The 20330-nt window shown below is 30.0% G+C and overlaps 1 protein-coding gene across 1 annotated transcript; it reads right to left on the reverse strand.

The window, feature by feature from the left end:
• Positions 1-3099: 3099 nt before the first annotated feature.
• On the reverse strand, positions 3100-5804 carry LOC133697861 (uncharacterized). Its single transcript, XM_062120672.1, has 2 exons — positions 5317-5804; positions 3100-4606 (listed from the first exon to the last, which is right to left on the reverse strand). The coding sequence occupies exons 1-2, from the start codon at positions 5395-5397 to the stop codon at positions 3509-3511; spliced, it is 1179 nt and encodes a 392-aa protein (XP_061976656.1). The 5' UTR covers positions 5398-5804; the 3' UTR covers positions 3100-3508.
• Positions 5805-20330: the final 14526 nt, after the last annotated feature.

Below are 20330 nucleotides of genomic sequence, written 5' to 3' on the forward strand. Positions count from 1 at the left end.
TTTATCAAATTCGTTTGTGGTTTATGGTAACTTGGATCAACTTGCCTGCTTGTTACCTCAAGCAAGTCAGGACGAATCACACCTAATCCAAGTTTGAGACAGGATACTCTAGTACATTCCTTGAATATGCCATCGGAGTTGGTTTCAGGGGAATGGGTTTTGAACAAAAAAAATATAAATAGAATCTTTTATAATATTTAAAAAATATATATATTTTTTTATTTTTATATGCATGTTGATAAGTGAAGCTTGGATATTTTTTATTTTTAATTTAAAGTCTTTTTTTAAGTGGGTCAATTTTCATTTCATAAAATATAATTGATAATTATATCTTTCTTATTCTTTGGATCTTTTTTTAAATGGAGGTCTGGAACCATTATTCAAATGATTTTTAATTTAAGTGTAACTCTATTTCTAGTTGAAAAACAAATAATTATCAGTCTTAAAATAGAATATCCATCTACCTTAATTTTAGATTGAATGATTCCTTTGTGGAATAATGCAAGAATGAAGGTTTTTTGTTTAATAAAAGAAAGAAAAGAAAGGATCAAAGCTTTGGTGCGTCTGGTTGAATATGATATTGATTTCAGATGGCCTTGATTATGCATCTATGTGATAGCTCTAATGTTCTAACCTGAAATTTCTACACAAATTTTGCGTAGTATTGACGAGGTTCCCAGAAAATCTAACATGAACAACTATTTTTAAGGATGGTGAACGGACTGGGAGATTGGTTGTTTTACTATGCGGTAATTTTTATTTTTTAAATTATTTAAAAATATATTAAATTAATATTTTTTAATATTTAATGGAACAAAATCTCATTCATCATCACATATATATCAAGAATTAAATTTCTAACCATCTAGGTGGTGATCTAATGATAAGAGCTTGGGATCAAGATATTTGCTCTCTCTATGATCTCAGGTTTGAGTCCTGTGGTTACTCATATGATGGCCACTTAAGACTTACATGGTCGTTAATTTCAGGATCCGTGAGATTACTAAAGTTACGAGAAAAAAAGAATCAAATTTCTGTGCTATGCATTTGAAAGTCAGTCCTGTCGCTTTATTATGCTTCTGAGTTGAAAGAATGCATCATATTCTCATACTTCGCAATGACACTTATGGTTTTCGTCTCTCTCTCTCTCTCTCTATAAAGGAAATATTCGAACTCGAGATTTTTTGAAGGAAGGTGAGCATATATATATATATGGTCTCTTTCGACTTCCATCTGTCTAAGTATAGTTGCTGAATGATATCACTCTCTTTTTAGGTATTAAAGCCAAAGAAAACAAGTAAGAAGCAGAAGGTGGGATTGTGATTTTGATTCCATCATTCCTCTTTCTTCCTTCAATGTGTTTTTTTCCCGGAGGAAGCTTGGTGCGCAAAATAACCAAAAACAGATTAAACCAAAAAAACCAAAAAAAAAAATCAAAAAAATCGAATCGTAAAAAAAAACCGATTAGAATTTAAAAAAAAACAGACCAATTCAGTTTTATAAGCCTAAAATCGAAAAACAAACCAAACCAAACCTAAAAAAATGAGTCAAACCGAAAAAAACCGAGTCAAACCGGTTAAAACTGGTTTTTGCCAAACAAATTAACTTGTAGGAATATTGATAAAATATATACACAAGGAGGGATGCAGATATTTATTTATTTATTTGATATTAAAAAGAGATGCCATGCAAGACAATCATGTAATGTTGGTTGACATAAAATTAGGCCTAATTGTGATCTGCACCCAGAAGTAGGGTCAATGGCCATCATCACCCGCTAAATAATTAATTATTCGAGCAGCAGCTAACCAACTAAGGAATAACTTGGTATCAACTGCCATTTGCCACCGCCAGCTTCCATGCCAGAGAGGCATGGCGTTTCTGTCAAGGTTCATCTATATTTTGAAAAACATTATGACATTGTGCATGTTACAAGGCAAACCACGACAAAATTTCTGCTATTTATTTGTCTCATGAACACCATGTAGACGACAGCTTAACGATAACCTCAAAGATTACAGTTATGGAAACAGGCAGCACGTCCGTCCATTTAGTACACCAAGACTGCCTGGCAGGGGTTGATAAAAACAAAATTAAAAAACTGATGAAATCAAGAAAATAAAAAAATTAACTGAGAAAATCAAATAGAAAAAAAATTAAATTAACTAATTAGAAAACCAAAAATAAAAATCCAGTTTAGTTTATTTTCAGTTTTAAAAGTCTGAATCGATTGAATCGAACCGGTTCAATTTCAAGTTTCAACCCCAGTTAAAACCCAAATATAAAAAACTTTTTTTATTTATTAAAACTTTATTCCCCTAATTTCATTTTCTCCTGAAAGCCACAACCACAACCACCCTCTCCTCTCTCTAATTTGCTCACATTTCCCTCACCAACCCTCCTCCCCCCTCTTCTCTCTATCTTTGATTTCTTAGTTATGTGCGGTTGGAAATGAGACAACTCAAGTACTTTTCATTGAAAAAATTGATCTGGGTTTTAAATAAGTTTTTTTTATTCCCACAACTTAGCTTAATGTTAAATTTCTCATCAGCTTTTTGTTTGAAGATTGTTGGTTTATAAAGAAGGAACAACTTGGTTTTCAAGACAGGAAAAGCATTTTCTTATTGTCTTTTGTCCTCTTCTATTGGTTTTCTGCCTTAAGTTTCACTCGGAAATTATTCATTTGTTATAGTTTGGAAAAACAAGTCCAATCAATTTTAAAAGAAAAAAACCGAACCGAATTAAAATAATTGGTTTGAATCAATTAGTTGGTTCAATTCAATTTATTATTAAAAAATATAAATTTTAGTTTGGTTAATTTTTTAGTTCAAAACAGAATCAAATAAAAAATAATCATCCCTGCAGCTAGAATGTGCAAAGAACTAAAAAGGATTGTAATACTGCCCTAGATGGAATTCATTGCATTGCAGAAGAGGGAGGACGAAGAGCTTTGTGAAAAAAGGATTACAGAACAATCTTGCTTTGTTAACTTAAATGACATTAGAATCTGAGAAAAGAATCGACTAATAAATGATTTAAATAAAATAAAAATAATAAATAATATAAATCAACAAATTAATAACATAAAAAAATAACATGTTTTAGAACAAAACTTCCCCGTACAGGAGAAATCACTGAAACCTCATACTATTTATCGAGCCTTTAGAGATTCAGGTTATACAAATGATAGGAAATACACATAAACCTAGTAACAACTTGGTTATTTTCAATGTCTCATCACAAGAAGTTCCCAATTAGTAAAACACCAGGTTAAATGAAACCCAAATTCCAGAAGAAAGCTATGTACACAATGTGACCCCAGAAAACTCAAGAATTTTCCCACCTCTTCAGACATTTTCCAATTTCCATATCTAGTTTGACATTTAGCATGCTGTACCAGTCACTTGCTACAGATCGCAAATGTTCGACTGAAACCTTAAAAAGGAGTCACACAAACTGCATCTCCACGTAGCCTTTACAAAAACAGATAACGAAGTATCTAAGAAAATCACCCACTTTCTCTTAAGCAGTTCCCAGGCAAGAGAAATTTATACTTGTCCGCCTTCTCCAGAAGATATGATGGAAGATGAACAGCTGAGTAGGAATGAGGAATTGGTCCCATTTTCCCAATAATTTCCTTGAATGTGTACTCCTCTGGAAGCATATCAAATAAATCAGCACCCTTGCAAATTACTCTCTGGATTCTTTCAGGGTTCAAGTAACGTTTGAACCTGACTCTATCAAAATGACTGTAAGCTTTCATCTTAAATATAAACTCGCTTATACGGCGGAAACAAAAGCTGCAGTGCCACCCTGCATCTGCCAAAATGTCATCTGCCTGGCGATAATGTGCATACTGCGTCGTGCCTGTCTGATATCTGTGGACTGAAGCTCTCCAGCTGTTATTGTCCACGAGAAACTCAAAAGAGTAAAGATAATTTTTCAGCCGGAGATGAAGAACTGAAGGAATGTCATCGCACCACCTCAAAAGATTGATAGTGTGTCTGCTTGGTATCTCATCAACATCTGACATTATAAGCAAGTCATCATCAGAAATCCCTGCTATTTTGATAAGTCGATCCAATGCCACTCGTTGGAATGCCTCTTCGATAAAAGGGTTTTCCCCTTTCCTAGACCTCCCTCCGACGGTTCCATAGGTCAACCTGGGCTCAACAAATTTGAACTGATCTCGATGGTTGGCAAAATAGAGAAGCTTTTCTGTCCCGGTGAAGGTTGAATTAGACTCAAGGAGAATGAACTGTGTGATGTAAGGGTACAATTCTTTCCATCGCAAAGTAAGGATGTCCAGTTCATTACTGAATAACACTGCATCATAAACACGTCTTGGGAACTCACGAATTCCCCAACCGTGGAGTTTGCAGAGGTTCTCCATTGACACATTCTCATGATAATAGTGTGGGATTTCATTGAACTGTTTTGGTGGAGATTCCCATATCGGCCGCAAGAAGTATGAGATCTTCTGTCCATGCATGTAAATACCATAGACACATGGTGGCACGAGTATAAATAGAAGCAAATACATCTTTAAATCCATGCCACGAAGGATACACCTGATTCTGGACATACTCAAAACTCGGCTCGAGTCCTGCAGATCAATGAATTTCACAATGTAAGTCAAAATGATTTCAGAAAGAAATACAAAGCAAACCAAATTACTTGTAGATGATCAATGTAATAAATTGTCATATAAAACCGATGTAAAATGAGCATGTAGAAAAAGAATATGTAACAGAAATAAATAAATAAACAACAATTTCTCCTAAAAGCAGAATGCCCTGTTCGAGTCCAGTATGGATGAGAGAATGCAAAGAAAATCATTCAATAAACCAGCATCTCAAATATTCTCTCTTCTTAAACACAAATTATCCTTGAAACCAGATAAAGTGGAGACATTTTATAATCAGAGCTTCCAGACGGCCAAAATCGAAAAGGCCCAGATTGAAAATTCATTATTTATTAAATTAAAAAAAAAGGCCTTATTCTTTTAGATGCCCGACCTTAAAATACCTCAACCGTGATCCTTTCAAATCCTCAAACAAGTCCCAGATTAAATCAAAAACTCAATAAATCTATCTACGAACAAGAAAGAAAAATCCAAGAAATCCCAAGTCCGATAACAAAACATCTATTTTTCATGGCATAATCCAGAATTCAAAGAACAGGCATGTATAGTTATCAGATATATATATATATATATATATATATATATATATATATATATATATATATATACAAATGCAAAAAACGAAAAGGCCTAAATAAATCTCATACATATCAAAATGGGTTCGAAATTACCTGGCCACAAAAATCACCACAGATATCATCAGTCTTCTTAGAGCAGTAATGGCCGCCATTTTCATTCATCATCCACCACATTTTTTTAAAATTATATATTTTCTGTTTTTCTACAACTGCTCTAAAAAAATCAGATCAAAACCCAAAAACAAGAAGAAAAAAACCAAAATGGTTTTTCTCCACTCCCTGCAATAACTATCTTTCGAAATCGCCCTCCTCGATCTCCGCTTGTTTCTAGCTAGCCGCACAACCAGTAAATTTAGCCGTTTATGCCCCTCTCTCTCCAAAAAAAATGGTTCTATTTATAAAAAAAACGATAAAAACTTTTTAGCAAAACAGATAGAATCCCTCGATCATCTCCAAGATTAACGAGCTTAATTATTTTTTTTTCTGAAAGAACAAAGTAACGTAGCTTCTCTGTAAATTGGGTGGCAGTTGTAAAGAAAAAGGGCCCTCTATTCTAATTCCATGCTTCGATGCGTCCATCAAAACATATACAGGGAGGGGGAGATTTTAATATTAAAAAAAAATGTTAATCGTCAATTGACTAAAATCCCCATCCTTTTGTGGTCTTGACTCCCTTCTGGAGGTTAAATCAGCGTGGACAATTCGGGAATTTAGGAAATAGTTGGACTTTGGAGACTGTCGTTTGTTGCCTTGCCTTGCCTTGCCTTGCCTTGCCGGGCTTGATCCCAACGCGTCTATTGACTTGTCTTAAATTCAAGAACTAGGCAAACAACCAAGTCTTTCTTAATTTGCGTGACCATTTTCTTTTTTTCTTTTTTTTTTCTTGTTCACCTATCATTTTTGTTGCATCATTTTACTTTTAAATTATAGTGTTTGAAGAGTGGAAAAAAAATAATAATGTATCAGGCTTGGATTTTAATGCGTTATTTGTAATGTGATTTTTATAATTATTTGAAGATATTATATTTATAATCCTGTTAAGTTGCTCATTATTTTTACTCAAAGTACAAATATTTTATAATTATACTACTGATTACAATGATGAAGAAAAATAAAAATATATTATTACCCTAAAAAAAAGAGAATATTGTTCAATTCATAACTCATCGTATGCTTATGATCTACAAAATTTATTGAAATACTCAATGTTTGTAAAGGAAAGAAATTCGAGGTTTATAGTTATTTTTTTTTATTAATATGGATGTTTGGGTCAGTTTGCGTGTACTTCAATTAATTATATGGACTCTAAAGTTAACGATCATGTAAACCCTCAGTGACCCTGAGGTTTATGAGACTTGAATTGGTGACCTTTAGGGAATAAACCTAGAGTTTGACCAGTTATTATTATTTCATCAAATTGATATTTATATTTTTTTTATAATTTGTTTTAAGATAATTTAATGATATTAAACGTGTTGAATTGTCTTTTATCTTTGTAACATGTATGTTTTTTTCATAATATATGACACAAGAAAACCATGCCCATCAATTTTATTCGAATGTTTGGTTAAGTCATAGTTAGACGGTACATTTGCATAATTTAAAAGAACAGGGACTAGTTTGAAATCTCTAATCAATAGCGGCACGACTAATCCGTTGTGGTTACTTTACTAATCCTATTCCTTGTGTATCTTGACACATGTCATGTGTGTGCTGTGTTTAATGGGATTTATGTATTATTATTAGAAGGTATTTTAAAGTATTTTTTATTTAAAAATATATTAAAATAATTTTTTATTTTAAAAAGATTATTTTGATATTAATTTAAAAATATATAAAAATTAATTTTATATAAAAAAATTTAAATTTTTAGAAAACATGTTTTGAACTACGCTCCAAAGATTTTTCTGAACTTATTTTTTAAATTTTATTTTTCTTGAGAGGACTTTGAATTGTGATTAGCAGCACATGGCATAATTAGAGACGAGAGGAAGTGTCTTTATTGACCATAATATTTTTTTTCTACCACTTTTTTCTTCAATTACCTTAATCTTCATTTATTTGAAAATTCAAAACCAACTAAAATGAAAAGAAAAATTAAAACAATAACCAATAACACGTTGAAATGTGTTATTTTTTTTTTGTGTGAGACGCTATATTTTAAAATATGAGAAATTAATTTGTATATTAAAAATTGTAATTTCATTTTTTTATATAAAAATGATATCCATGAATAATAATAAAATCTCATGTTTATGCATAAGGAAGGAATACAATTTACAAAATATTTAATAATCTTATATACATGAAGGAAAGAAAAAAGGAATCAAATCTAATAACTCTATTTCCGAGAGAGCAAAATATGTCAAATTTAAATTTATTTGGTGGAGGCTGCAATTATATTTAGAATATTAATGTTGTTGCGGTTATTTTTTAAAATATTTTTTATTTAAAAATATACTAAAATAATAATTTTATTTTATTTTTTAAAATTTATTTTTAATATTATCATATCAAAATAATTTAAAAACACATAAAAAATAATTTAAAATAAAAAAATAAAAAAAATCAATTTTTAAAAAACCCTTGAAAAACACAAAAACAAACCATCTAATATATCTCCTTCAACCGTGGCCTGGGCCTATCCATGTGGCATAAGTTGGCCACAGACACGTGTATATTCCAGGGCTAAGTTTTCAAAAGCTTAACGCGGAGGGGTGACTGGCGGTGCAAAATTTCCTTGGAGGTTGAGGATGCTAAGTTTATAAATACTCTTTTCTTTTTCTTTTTTCAAACCACAAATTCATCGTGACTGAAGTATTTGGAAGGCCTTGAATGTGGATCCATTCAGTAATCTCCATTCTCAACCATGTTTAATATTACTTCCTCCTTTTCTTTTCTTTTATCTCAAAACCGAATATATATTATTCAAAAAAATTTTGTTGAAGTGATTGAAAATGTTTTTATTGTATTTATAAAGCATTTAGGGCAAATCTTAAATCTTATATAAAGAGAGTCGATCAAAATAGACAAGAGTTTGTTTCGAAGTGTGGTTGTAATTGTTTTTTAAAGTGCTTTTCACTCAAAAATATATTAAAATAATATATTGTTTTATTTTTTAAAAATCATATTTGATATCAGCGCATCAAAATGACTTAAAAACACAAAACAATATTAATTTGAAACAAAGAAAAAAATTTTATTTTATTTTTAAAATATTTTTGAAACACAAAAATAAAAAAATAATAATTCATTACCCTCGTTTAAATACAATCCTCTTAGGACCTTAGATTATAAATTTTCTTTAACACTCCTTCTTTTTCTTATTCTAAACAAGTTAAATCCAAATCATAACTTTTCATCCCAAAATTACTTCAAATTCTCTTTCTGTTTTTTTTTCCTCGAGGAGCTCTCATTCTCTATAAGGTTTTTCCTTTCAATTCTTATATTGCTACCTTAATAAATGCCCTTTGATCTACACTAACCTCTATTATCTCCAACGTATGTTTTGTCAAATCTAAAAATAATGTCTCTTTCATCTATTTATTGTTCTATTTCCCCCATTTCTTTTTTATTTTGATGGTGAAAAGTGAGTTTTAGTTCAATTTTTCTTGATATCTTCCTTTAAGGACTTGTTTTTTTTTTTTTTTCTTTGTGGGTTTTGTTTATCTTAAATGCTTCAATGTTGTGGTTAATGTAAATTCAAAGTTTAAGAGTATAGATGAAAGTTTAAAAGTTGAGTAACAAGTAAGGTCAGTCATAGAATTTCATCGAGTTTTACCTGGTCAACCGGGTCACGAGTCAACCTAGATTTTAGGTTGAGTCAACTCCTTGCCTTGCTTTTTCTTTAACCCAGACCGGTTTAAATCTCGGGTCAATTGAGTCTAAAATTAACTTGTTAAACCAGTTCGAGTTTGATAATTAAGGTTTTTATGATGTCTAGTAAGACAACAAGTGTTTTCAAAATTTTATTATATCTTTTGAACAAAACTCAAATAGTTATGATATATGACTATTTGCAAAATTATAAACAAATATGCAATGTTTCTTCTATTTGTTTCTCATAAAAACAATTAAAGCAATTCTTGGTATCGTTGTATAATTACAAAAATGCTTTTTTTTAATCTAATAACATTTTTTTGGTAATGAAAATGAATGACACTTTGAAAATAATGTTATTTCTCATGGAAAAGACAAACAAATTTCAAATTCTTCTAATACTATTTACAAGGAATTTATACAATGAATATTAAAGGTGTTCATGATTTGGTTTGATTAAGTTTGGGTTTCAAAATCCAATCAAATCAGGAGATGTTATTTATTGAAAATATATCTTATATTCAACCAAAAACCAGTTCAAACAAAACTAGTTTGGTTAAGTATATGTTAGTGTTTTTTGGATTAAAAACCAGAAAACCTAACATATATTAAATGAGATTTTTTTTAAATGAACCTATATTAAATTGGGCTTTAGTAATTTCTAGTTAAGTTTTGTTTTTTATAAGCTTTTTAAGCAAAATTTTTTTTATTAGGCTTTTTAATAAAACCATTTCAACTCCATAACTAAATTGAAAATTGAAATTAACAAGAATCCAATTAGATATTTGCATTTTTTTCCCTACAAGGCCAATTCACTACACTATACAATATGAATGATCAAATTTGTGTTACTATAACTCTATTGAGCCTTTTATTTTTTGTTTATAGGTGTATATAAATTTTTAGTCTAATAAAAAAGACCATACTCTAAAGACTAAGAAACTATAGACAACTCATATTAATAAAGATTCATACTAGAAATAAGCAAATACATTAGCAACAGATAAGCAAATCTAATACAAAAAAAATCTAGATTAGCATAAATTTAACAAAAACATCTAGCACAGTTTAAAGAAAAAAAATCTAGTAACAGTAGAATCTAGAAAATCCAACAACAATAAAAGCCAAAATATCATGCAAAGTTAATGCTATAAAGAAACTCTAACAAATTAGCAACAAATTAGATTTTGATTAGTAAAAGAATTAACAATGCAAAATTATAAGGGAATAAACAAGGTAAAGTAAGTCAATTGTCCACAATAATTATATTCCATCATTTCACCAACATCATCAACATTAGTTACAATCATTATAGAATTTCAACTTTCATCAAATTCTGCAAAATCATAAATTAAACATGTTAGATTAAACATATGTAAAGAAATTATAATATAAAATAACTAATTTTAAATTTATAAGACAAATCATCTAACTCAATCATATCAAAATTTTCAATATAATCCATGAAGGCTCTAATGTTGATTGGAATTGGTGTTAAATACAACCAATTCTGATAAAAAAAAAACAAGTGCGTGCTAATTTGTTGAAAAAAAAACAAGTGTGTGCACCACTGATAAAGAAAAAATAGATCTAATATACAACCATTAGTGTTGAAGTTTACTTCAGGAAAAAAAATAGTAGATACTGACATTTCCACCACATGTGCTGCCTTAAAAAATATCTTATATTTTATAGCATTACAACTTTATCAACCTAAAATATCTAATTTGAAATCATTACGATCATTAAAAGCATCATCTAAATACCTCTCAACCTTATTTTTTTTTTCTCTCCACATCATCTTCCTCCTTTAAATGTTTTTTAAATTGAAAAGTCAAGTCATTTGACATATCATATATCATAATCAAATCAACATTAACATCATGTTTATTTCTACTAATTTCAGTAACATGCAGAATCTTAACTTCCTCATCAACTTTCATATAATACTCATACAATCTTAACAAAGTATCTGTAACTTTCTTTGTGAAATTTTCAGCTTTTTCAACATCATATAATCGTCCAGAATAAAATCTCATATATTTCAATTTGAAACATGTTTCAGCTTTTTCAACATCATATAATCGTCCAGAATAAAATCTCATATATTTCAATTTGAAACATGGATCTAACACAGTAGTTCATACAACAACAAAAAAATTTATCTTCACCCCCCCAATATTTCTAATACTTTATTATAATATTCTTAGCCATTTCACCTAAAACAATATCTTCATTTCTACAAAGTTGAGATATGTCTATGTGTATGGAAATCAATTTATGACAAAAAGAATCAGATGTCACATACAAGAAGTTAGAAAATTTAATTATAAGTGTAAAATAGTTTCAAGAACTTCACAAAATATTTAATATTTTCCTACTTTTCTAAAGTATAAGGACCTATTTTTTTTTCCCTTTGAATCAACCTTGAAGTAACTCAAATACCTAGAATCAATTTCTTTTAACCTAAAAAAAAACCACCTTAAATGTTTTAGTAGTTTCTAGCATCATACACATTGAGTTTTATCTATTTGCAACATTTAAGCGAACTGATTTTCTACTCCCAATTTTCAACCTCTTTGCACATTGATTAAATACAATTTGCATAAAAGGAGAAAATCTAATAAATCTTATTGCATTCCTAATCTTAACCACAAACTCATCAATATCTTATAATCTCGCAAATACAATAAGATTAACAATATGTGCATAATATCTAACATACATGAACTCATTTGACAAGATATTAGTTGCTCAAACCATTTATTACCCTCTTCAAATATTTAACAATCAAATTATTTGAACTTGTATTATCTATTGTAACCATTAAAATCTTATCAATTTCTCATTCTAACAAGAAACTCTCGAACGTTTAGCCAATTGTCTCACCTTTATGATTAGAAACTTGATAAAAATTTATAATTTTCTTATTTAAGTTCCCATATTATCAATTTAACAGGTAGTAAAACACTTAAAATTAATATTTTGGATTGATGTACAAATATTAGTTGTTAAACATACTCGTTAATCCCTAAGAACTTTCTTTAATTTTACCTTCTTATATAATCATATATGTTTTCAAATAATTTCTCAAAATCATCAAATGACAAGGAACTTTAAATTTTGGTTGCATTAACCGACAAAATGACTTAAATCATTAGTTCTCTATAAAGTTAGAAGACGACTTATCAAGTATAATCATTTTTGTCACGGCTTTCCTACACTCATTATAATTATAACATATTGTCTTAATAATCACCAAATCTTCCTCTCCCTTATTATTCCTATTTATTTTAGGCTTAGGTTTTAAAACCAAAGTTTTCTTTCGTTCGATCAATCACAAAAGAAATTTTTTTGCATACACTTAGACAACTCCACATATTACTTATCCCATTAAGTATAGTATAACCAGTATAGTCTTTTTCGTAATATATAAATACAGTTTGAGGAGTTTTAAGACATCATATTTTTAAAAGTGATCCTAAATTTAGAATGTTTTTTTTATTAGATCTAAAAGGTGGATGTTATTACCTTTAGTATTACTATTTGTACTAGAGGTAGTAACTAGAACAAGTGAAGGATTGGATTCTAAACTTGAAGGATTTGATTCTTTTGGTGTAGGATCTTTTGATTATCCATCTGGAATAAAAAACAACATTCATAATATGAATCAACTAATAATTAATTGTAAGTTTAATAAAAACTATGGAACAAAGTTATTAAAAGGTTAGGAATGTTAACACGGTACTAAAATGCTCGTAGAAATAACAAATACCATTTAATCATACTATCTCATTAAATCAGGTGAAGTTAATATGTATTAGATAAATGCAACAATAATAATGCACCTTATAAGAAATGAAACCCATCTCTCTTATATGCCAAATTTTATTAGTGAAAATTGTAGCTGAATCTTACATTCAAATCCAAAATAATAGAGGGGTGGTGAAGACGAAGAAATATACATATTATTCAAAACTAACATGATTTTAGGTATTCTATTAAATTAGATAATTACAGAATCACTAATAAAAAAAAGACATTATTTCATGCATTATATAAAAAAATTCATTATGATTTTTTGCATTGATTTTGATTTTCTTTCTGGACCCATATTAGGTTCTTGTCATCAGAATAATATGAAGAGATTAGAAATCTCTTTTTTGCATTCTTAGCAAGTTGTATACTAAGAACAATAATACCATTCCAGATTATTGTTAGCCAAGAAACTCAAGTTATCAAGAATAACCCCTTTAACATTTTCAAATATTAACAGTAAATGTCAAAAAGAAAGGTAAGCATTAAAATCAATGGACTCCTCATTCCATGACTCAAGAACTAGACTCAAGAATGACAACTTAAATGTTATATATAAAAAAGAGAATTTTACACCTTACAAACTCAATGTAAACCCCAAATCTCAAACCTTTCAAGCTCAATAACTAGACCCAAATCAAAATCAGTATTATTGTATTTTTTTCAATTTAGATCTCACAAAAATTGATAAGAGATAGGAGAAAAAACATAATAGTTAAATTACATGAAATAATTAAAAATTTTCAAAATAGATTTAGAAAAACCATAGCTATTAGTTCAAATCCAAATTAGAAAAAACTAAAAGAGAAAATGCAAGATTACCTTAGATAAAATAACTTTGTGTATGACCCTTTATACTCCATATTACCTCGGTGTTATGATTGTTTGACATATAAAATAGTATTGATTGTGTGACTTTTCCTCATTCTTATAGGCTTAGAGGAATTGTGTATACACTTAGATGGATTAACATATTTTGTTTTTGTATGTATTTCTATACACTTTTTTATGGATCAATATATTTTGTTTTTGTTTTTATTTTATTTTGGTTTCTCATTTAGAGGAACCAGAGGCCGAGTGGTAACCCAACATCATTGGGATCGGCCAAGCATTGAGCCCAATCATGTATAAGTTTAGCGATCTATCAGATCCAACTCTCTTGGGCTCAACCAAGCATTGAGTTCAGGCATGAATGGGTTTGGCGACTACCAAACCCATCTCTCCTAAACTCGGCCAAGAGCCGGGCCTAATCATGTATGGGTCTAACGATTTGCTAGACCCAACTCTCTTGAACTTGGCTAAGATTATAGCCCAATCATGTATAGGTATGATGATTTGTCAGATTCAACTCTGGTTAGCTTATTTAAGTGCTGAGCCAAAACATGTATGAGGTCCAACGATTTACTAAACCCAACTCTCCCGGGCTTAGCTGGGTTTTAAGTCCAAGCGTACAAAGATATTCTCTTTGATCAAGTGAGATATATTTTTTCTCTTAGACAAAGGAGATGATGGGTTATAAAGATCCAATGGAATCCTTAAAAGAGAAGGTTCTTGATCTCCATTTTTCATTGTGAATTTATTTTAAGAGTCTCTCTCTAAAATATCATTGTATTTTCTCTCAAAAAAATATTTTTGTAGGTACCAAGTACCAGCTACCTTGGCTAAAAAAAATAAATTAGATTGTCAGAATCATGAAATTAACCGATTGTCCAATACATGTGTCTTATTCTTAAGTTACTTGTATTATCATCATTTTCTTATGCATTAAATTACGAAAATCAACTTCCTATCATATAGTCAAAATCTGAAGGATAGATGGAAGACAAATAAGTGGTCCAGTTGTATGATTCATCTTAATGCAAGAAGATGGAGCCACTTCCATGGAAAATTGAACATGCCAGCTCTTGATTAATTAGAAAGTTCCAATCATGCCTTAAGTGGGGGTGGTGTCCGTTGTAACGGGCGATTTGGTCTGCCCACGGAACGACTTGGGTGCCCACAATGGTTGACACGTGACACATTTTTACTAAACTGAGATTGGACGACGCAAGGGCTGCTTCACTTCTAATCCTTAATTACTAGGCGGAGCCCACGCGTCACAAAAAAAAAAAAACAAAAAAAAGAAGAGGAAAACTGCACCAAAATCCCATCATTCATGTATTTGCGCAAACGTATACACTAATACATATTATTAACTAATTAATTAATTAAAAGAACTTAAAATGCTTGGGGAATTTAATTCACTGTAGCTTTTTTTTTGCCGCCTCTCATATTTCACTATAAATTATAACAATGCCATTTTTTAATTTTAATACTCGAATATTTTTCTTTTTGATTTGATATTTTTATGATTAATTGCTTCTGATCTATAAAAATAAAAAAGAAAAATTTAAAAATAAAAAACCAAAGTGAAAAATATAGGAAAGTAGATGGCCATTTACAAATTGGTGCTAAAAGTCTTCTTTGGTCCATGTATTATCTTGTGAAGTTCTTTTTAGCCCCTTAGTTTTTGAAAATTTTGTTTCAATATATATCTTTATTTTGTTTAATTTTTAGTTTTTGAGTTTCAGAAAATAAAATGAAAATCATTAAATTATAAAAAAAGTGATAAAAAATCATTGGTCGGCAAGATTTCAACGGCAAGAAAAATCAATCTTAATTTCAAAGAGTTGTTTTCAATTAAAAAAAAAATCTATTATATGTTTTTTCAATCTTTATCTAGCATGAAAAAGATAGATTATAACTATGGGAGTTTTTAATTAAAGTTGATTATTGGTTTTTTAACCAATTGTTGGAAAATTTAAAGCCATAAATGGTTCTATTTATGTTTTTCAGCATTTTTAGATCTTTTGGAATATAAAATTGTTGAAATTGACTTTTTTTCTCCAAGAAGTTGAGAAAATCCGGGATTTTTAATTTCTTTTTAAATTTATATTTTTTAATCCAAAAAGTTAAAAACCTAACTTTCTAGCCACCTAAAATATCACCTGCTCAACTAGAGATGAAAAGTCATCTAGATGTTCTTATTAAAACAAAAAAATTGGACGAATAATGCCTCGTCTGCCCCCAACTTAGCAAAAACACATAAAAAATAAAATGAGCGATTGCGCGGGCCTGCCCACCTTAAGACCTATAAGAACAATAAGTGGGCCAACTTGGAGCTTTAAAGGGCTGGCATCTCCATGGGCCTGAACTTTCAGTAAGGATCACTTTCCTATCAAGGTTTCGACTATGAACAGCCCATTTACTCTTCTGTTTGTTCTGGCTATTCGCATTCATTTCCTCTGTTTTAAATTTGGTCAGTCGCTCTCTGTGGTTTTTTTTTTTTTTTTTAATTTTGTCTGGTTTTAAAGCTAGCCAATTAGGCCTTGTGTCCTTTGATTTTGTCCAACATTAGAGAACACAAGGTCTGAATGACCCAAATTAAGAATAATTGAAGGGTCTCAAGGACTGCCTTCCAGATAACCTGATATCTGATCATTTTAGATCAACTGCGGCATGCTTATTTACTGGAAAATAATTTTTTTTGAAAATAAATTTTAAAAAGGTAAATTCTAGAAAAGTGAATTATTTTCCGATGTTTGGTAGTATAATAAAAAATAAGTTGGAAAATATTTTCTAGTATTTGGTTATGTCATGGAAAATAAACTGGAAAATAACTTACTAATTTTTTATTTTTTTCAAGTTTATTAAAATAATAAGGAACAAACTTGCAAATTAAAAAGTTGAATGAGAATGAAATTGAAAAAACAAAATTTCATAAATTATCTCAAATAAAATAAATAATAATCAAAATAATAAAGATCAAATTTAAAAATGAAGAAATTAAAATAATAATAATTTCAATAAAATAATAAAGATGAAGAAATTAAAATAATAATAATTAAAATTTCATAACTTATTTCAAATAAAATAAGTAACAATTAAAAGAACAAGGACCAAATTTAATAAATAAAAAATTTCAATTAAAAAATATAAGGGAAAAGCAAATAACAACTATAAAAATGAGAACCAAAATTAATATAAAAATTAAATTCTAAGGGATGAAATTAAAAAATAAATATTCAAAACAAAATATATATAGCAATCAAAAGTTTGATGACCAAATTTGATATAATCAGCAAATAATATTACATTTCTAAATTTTTTATAACTTCTGAAAAGTGTTTTTCACCTAAAATAAAAAAAAAACACTTTCCTGAAAATCAAACTAAATTTTTTTTATTGAAAAGTGTTTTTCGTTGACCGAAAAATATTTTTTATTGATCAATTTTTTAATAACAAATAAAAACAAAAAAATTTAAAAAATAGTTTTCAAAAATCATTTTCAAAAAAACAAACACGGCTCGGGACTGTATGCACTTTGAGAGAACCAGAACGCAATCAAACCCTGTTTTGGTGGGCATGTCCCTGTCAATGTGCCCTTACCAATTGCTACCGGCCACATGCATGGCTCTCACTGGCATTCTGGCTCTAATACGAACAACGCTAGAGCCTAAAACCTGAAATTTAGAGTCCTTAGAGACGATCTTCACATGCTTGAAGGAATGGTGTTTGTCTCATGGGTGTTCCAGTCTTGTCCTTGTACAAACACACACTTGTCCATATTCATAAACGTAAGGCCGCATGGTAGTGGCAGTGGGGCTGCCCTTTTTTGGGCATCAACAGCTTCTATTTCCTGTCAAATGGAGCCCAAATCCTGATCATAGTGCTTCGAAGCTTACACTCTGGCCCTGTGCATGGTACAGGTGTTTGTTCTTCTCGCTTGTTAGCACGGGCTTTTGATTTGTTATTTATGTTCTGACCATTATGCGAGCTAATTATCCTTGGAGTACAGGATACAAGGATAGAATCAAGCTCAAAAACCAAGCATGCTTAAAGTGGCGAAGGGCCATCTACCTTGTCTTGGAGCTTTGCGGGTAATAAAACAGATGAAAAGCAAGCACCCCGAGGTAAATCCTTTGAAAAACACATCAATGCTTGAGATCATGTTTTTTTCTTTTTTTCTTTCTTTCCCATTTGAGATAATTTGCCCCTGAAAATACAATCTTAACTATTAAAACTTGGGACCTCAATTTCACTTGAAAGTTTTTTATTCGAGTTCTAAAAAGGATGGAATGAAATTTTATTAAAAAAAGAGTTATCTGTATCATATAGTTCAAGAATCATAGAATATTCATGTTCCATAAAAAAACAAAAAAACAATATATGATCTTGACCTTGAACTGAGAAAAATAACATAAAATATATTTGCAATTTAAAAAAGATTCCATCCTTGATTTTCTCATCTTAAATTTACAAGAGTAAGTTTAAATCCCTCTTGAAAATCCCAATCATTGATTCTCAAATGGATTCAAAGAACAGCATGTATCTTGTTCTTGAGAAAATAAAGAAGAAAAAGCTGGGGATAGATAACTCTTACAGAAAAGAAAACCTTATTATAATGAAATAAAGAATACTTAATTCAACGAGAACATTTTTCTTTTGGTAGAAACCTTTTTCTTTCTCCGCCCCTCCTTTTAATAAAAAAAAAAAGTTGACCAACATTTGCTCTTCGATCGGTACCACTTTGTCGATGGATCCTCATGATTATCCTTCTCTTTTTGCCCTGAGGGTATATACTCAGGTATATACATATACATACACATATCAGTGCTGCTAGCACACAGGGCTTGAAAATTGAATATTCCCCTACTCTTCTTAAAGACTTGCTTTCTGCAACGAAAATAGACAACTCATGTTACACCGTAGAATCGCTTTCCTTGTAGGAATCTCCCACAGGCTTACGAAGATTTAAGCATACAAGTTTCATGTTTTTTGTTTTCCTCGAAGAATCTTCAAGAAAACGACATGATGTAAATCTTAGTTGATATATACTAAATAATTCTTAATCTTGACACTGTGTAATGTACCCTTTTGTAGACTGCCTTTTGCAAACGAAGGAACACATCACTGTATCAGCAATAGCATTTGTGATTTATGACTAACGTAATGATTGGACAATATCCATAAAGCAAGCTCAGCCAGACTCGAACGACACGTCTGCATGAGCTCACCATCGAGGTAGAGTTTATCTTGGCCACTGTTAGAGCAGAGATCATCAGCCATTGTTATCTTTTTCCTTATCGTTTGATTATCTTCGTCAAACATTGTTAGTAAAGTTGATATGAAGCAACCCACAGCACAGTAGTTTACAAAAGAAGGTCAATTCCTTTTCCTTTTTTTTACGAATGACGACGACCGAGCTGCAGTGATTTGTTGTTTGTATCTCCTAGCAGCAGTGGTAATAATCTCCGATTTCACTGGTGCTGATTACGCTTATTACTCTAGTAAAAACAAAATGATTGGAGAGACAAATTCCTTTCTTTCCTCTTATTATCTTGCCGTGATACTCCTTCCTGACTACCGAACAAATCAGTATAATGTAAGATCATGATTGATATTTTAATTGATACCACTTTTCAGAAATACTGATATCTCATCATTTTTATTTTACTTTTTTTATAAATGGTCGAGGTGTATTACTTGTTAAGAATTAGATAGATGATCCACTTTTCGCTGCTACCGGGTTAATTTTTTTTATAACTTAAAAAAACAATGCTCATCAAGTTCTATGATTGTATTTTAAAGAATGAAAAACAATTCATGACTCGGCATAGTAGAAAGAAAACTTTAAAAAATAATGATTATCAATTTCTAAAAATTAAAATACACAAGGATAGAACTGGAAAAAAAATCAATGTAAAAAAAACAAAGCACCATAAAAACCAAGTGAGATTGTCAAATCCTGCAAGTTGGATCATATGGACAAGATAATCTAATAAAAGGTAAAACATGAAAAAAATAAAGTTTAGTTTTAATTTTAAAAATATTTGAACTTCAAAAGATAAAATAAAAAAAATAGAAAAAACAACTTCAAAAGAAATTGAGAGAGAATTGATTAAGTGTAAGACGAGAAAAAATCTGGTTGATCTATATTTCGATTAATCCAGAAAAAATCAAGCCAAAACTCGTCGATTATTTTTTAAAGCATGGAATGGAGGAGTAACAAAACTAAATTTTATTTTTTTATAGTCTAATTAAAATGGTATCATCTTGAATTCTTAATATATTATGAAAAGAAAATTTTATTTTAATTGATATCCATGTATATGAACTAATTAAGATCAACTTTCCCAGACCGATTAATAAAAGAAAGGAAAAAACCAATTATAGGAGAGAAACAATCTAAATTATTAAAGGTTGGTCGGGCTGGCTACTTAACGATTAACAAGTAAAGGATTAATATTTCCACACTATTATACGATCTTAATTTGAACACTCATGCTGTGTAACTAGAAAATTAGTGAGGTCTTGATGGGATTCTACCATGCCTAATTAAAAGCCATCAACGCCGTCTTATCATGCTTCTCCATTTCCACCACTGACTAAGCACCATTTCTCCATGCCTGCCTCCTCCTTCCTTCGGGAAA

This window comes from Populus nigra, chromosome 6, assembly GCF_951802175.1.
Source record: "Populus nigra chromosome 6, ddPopNigr1.1, whole genome shotgun sequence".
NCBI classification, from domain to species: domain Eukaryota; kingdom Viridiplantae; phylum Streptophyta; class Magnoliopsida; order Malpighiales; family Salicaceae; genus Populus; species Populus nigra.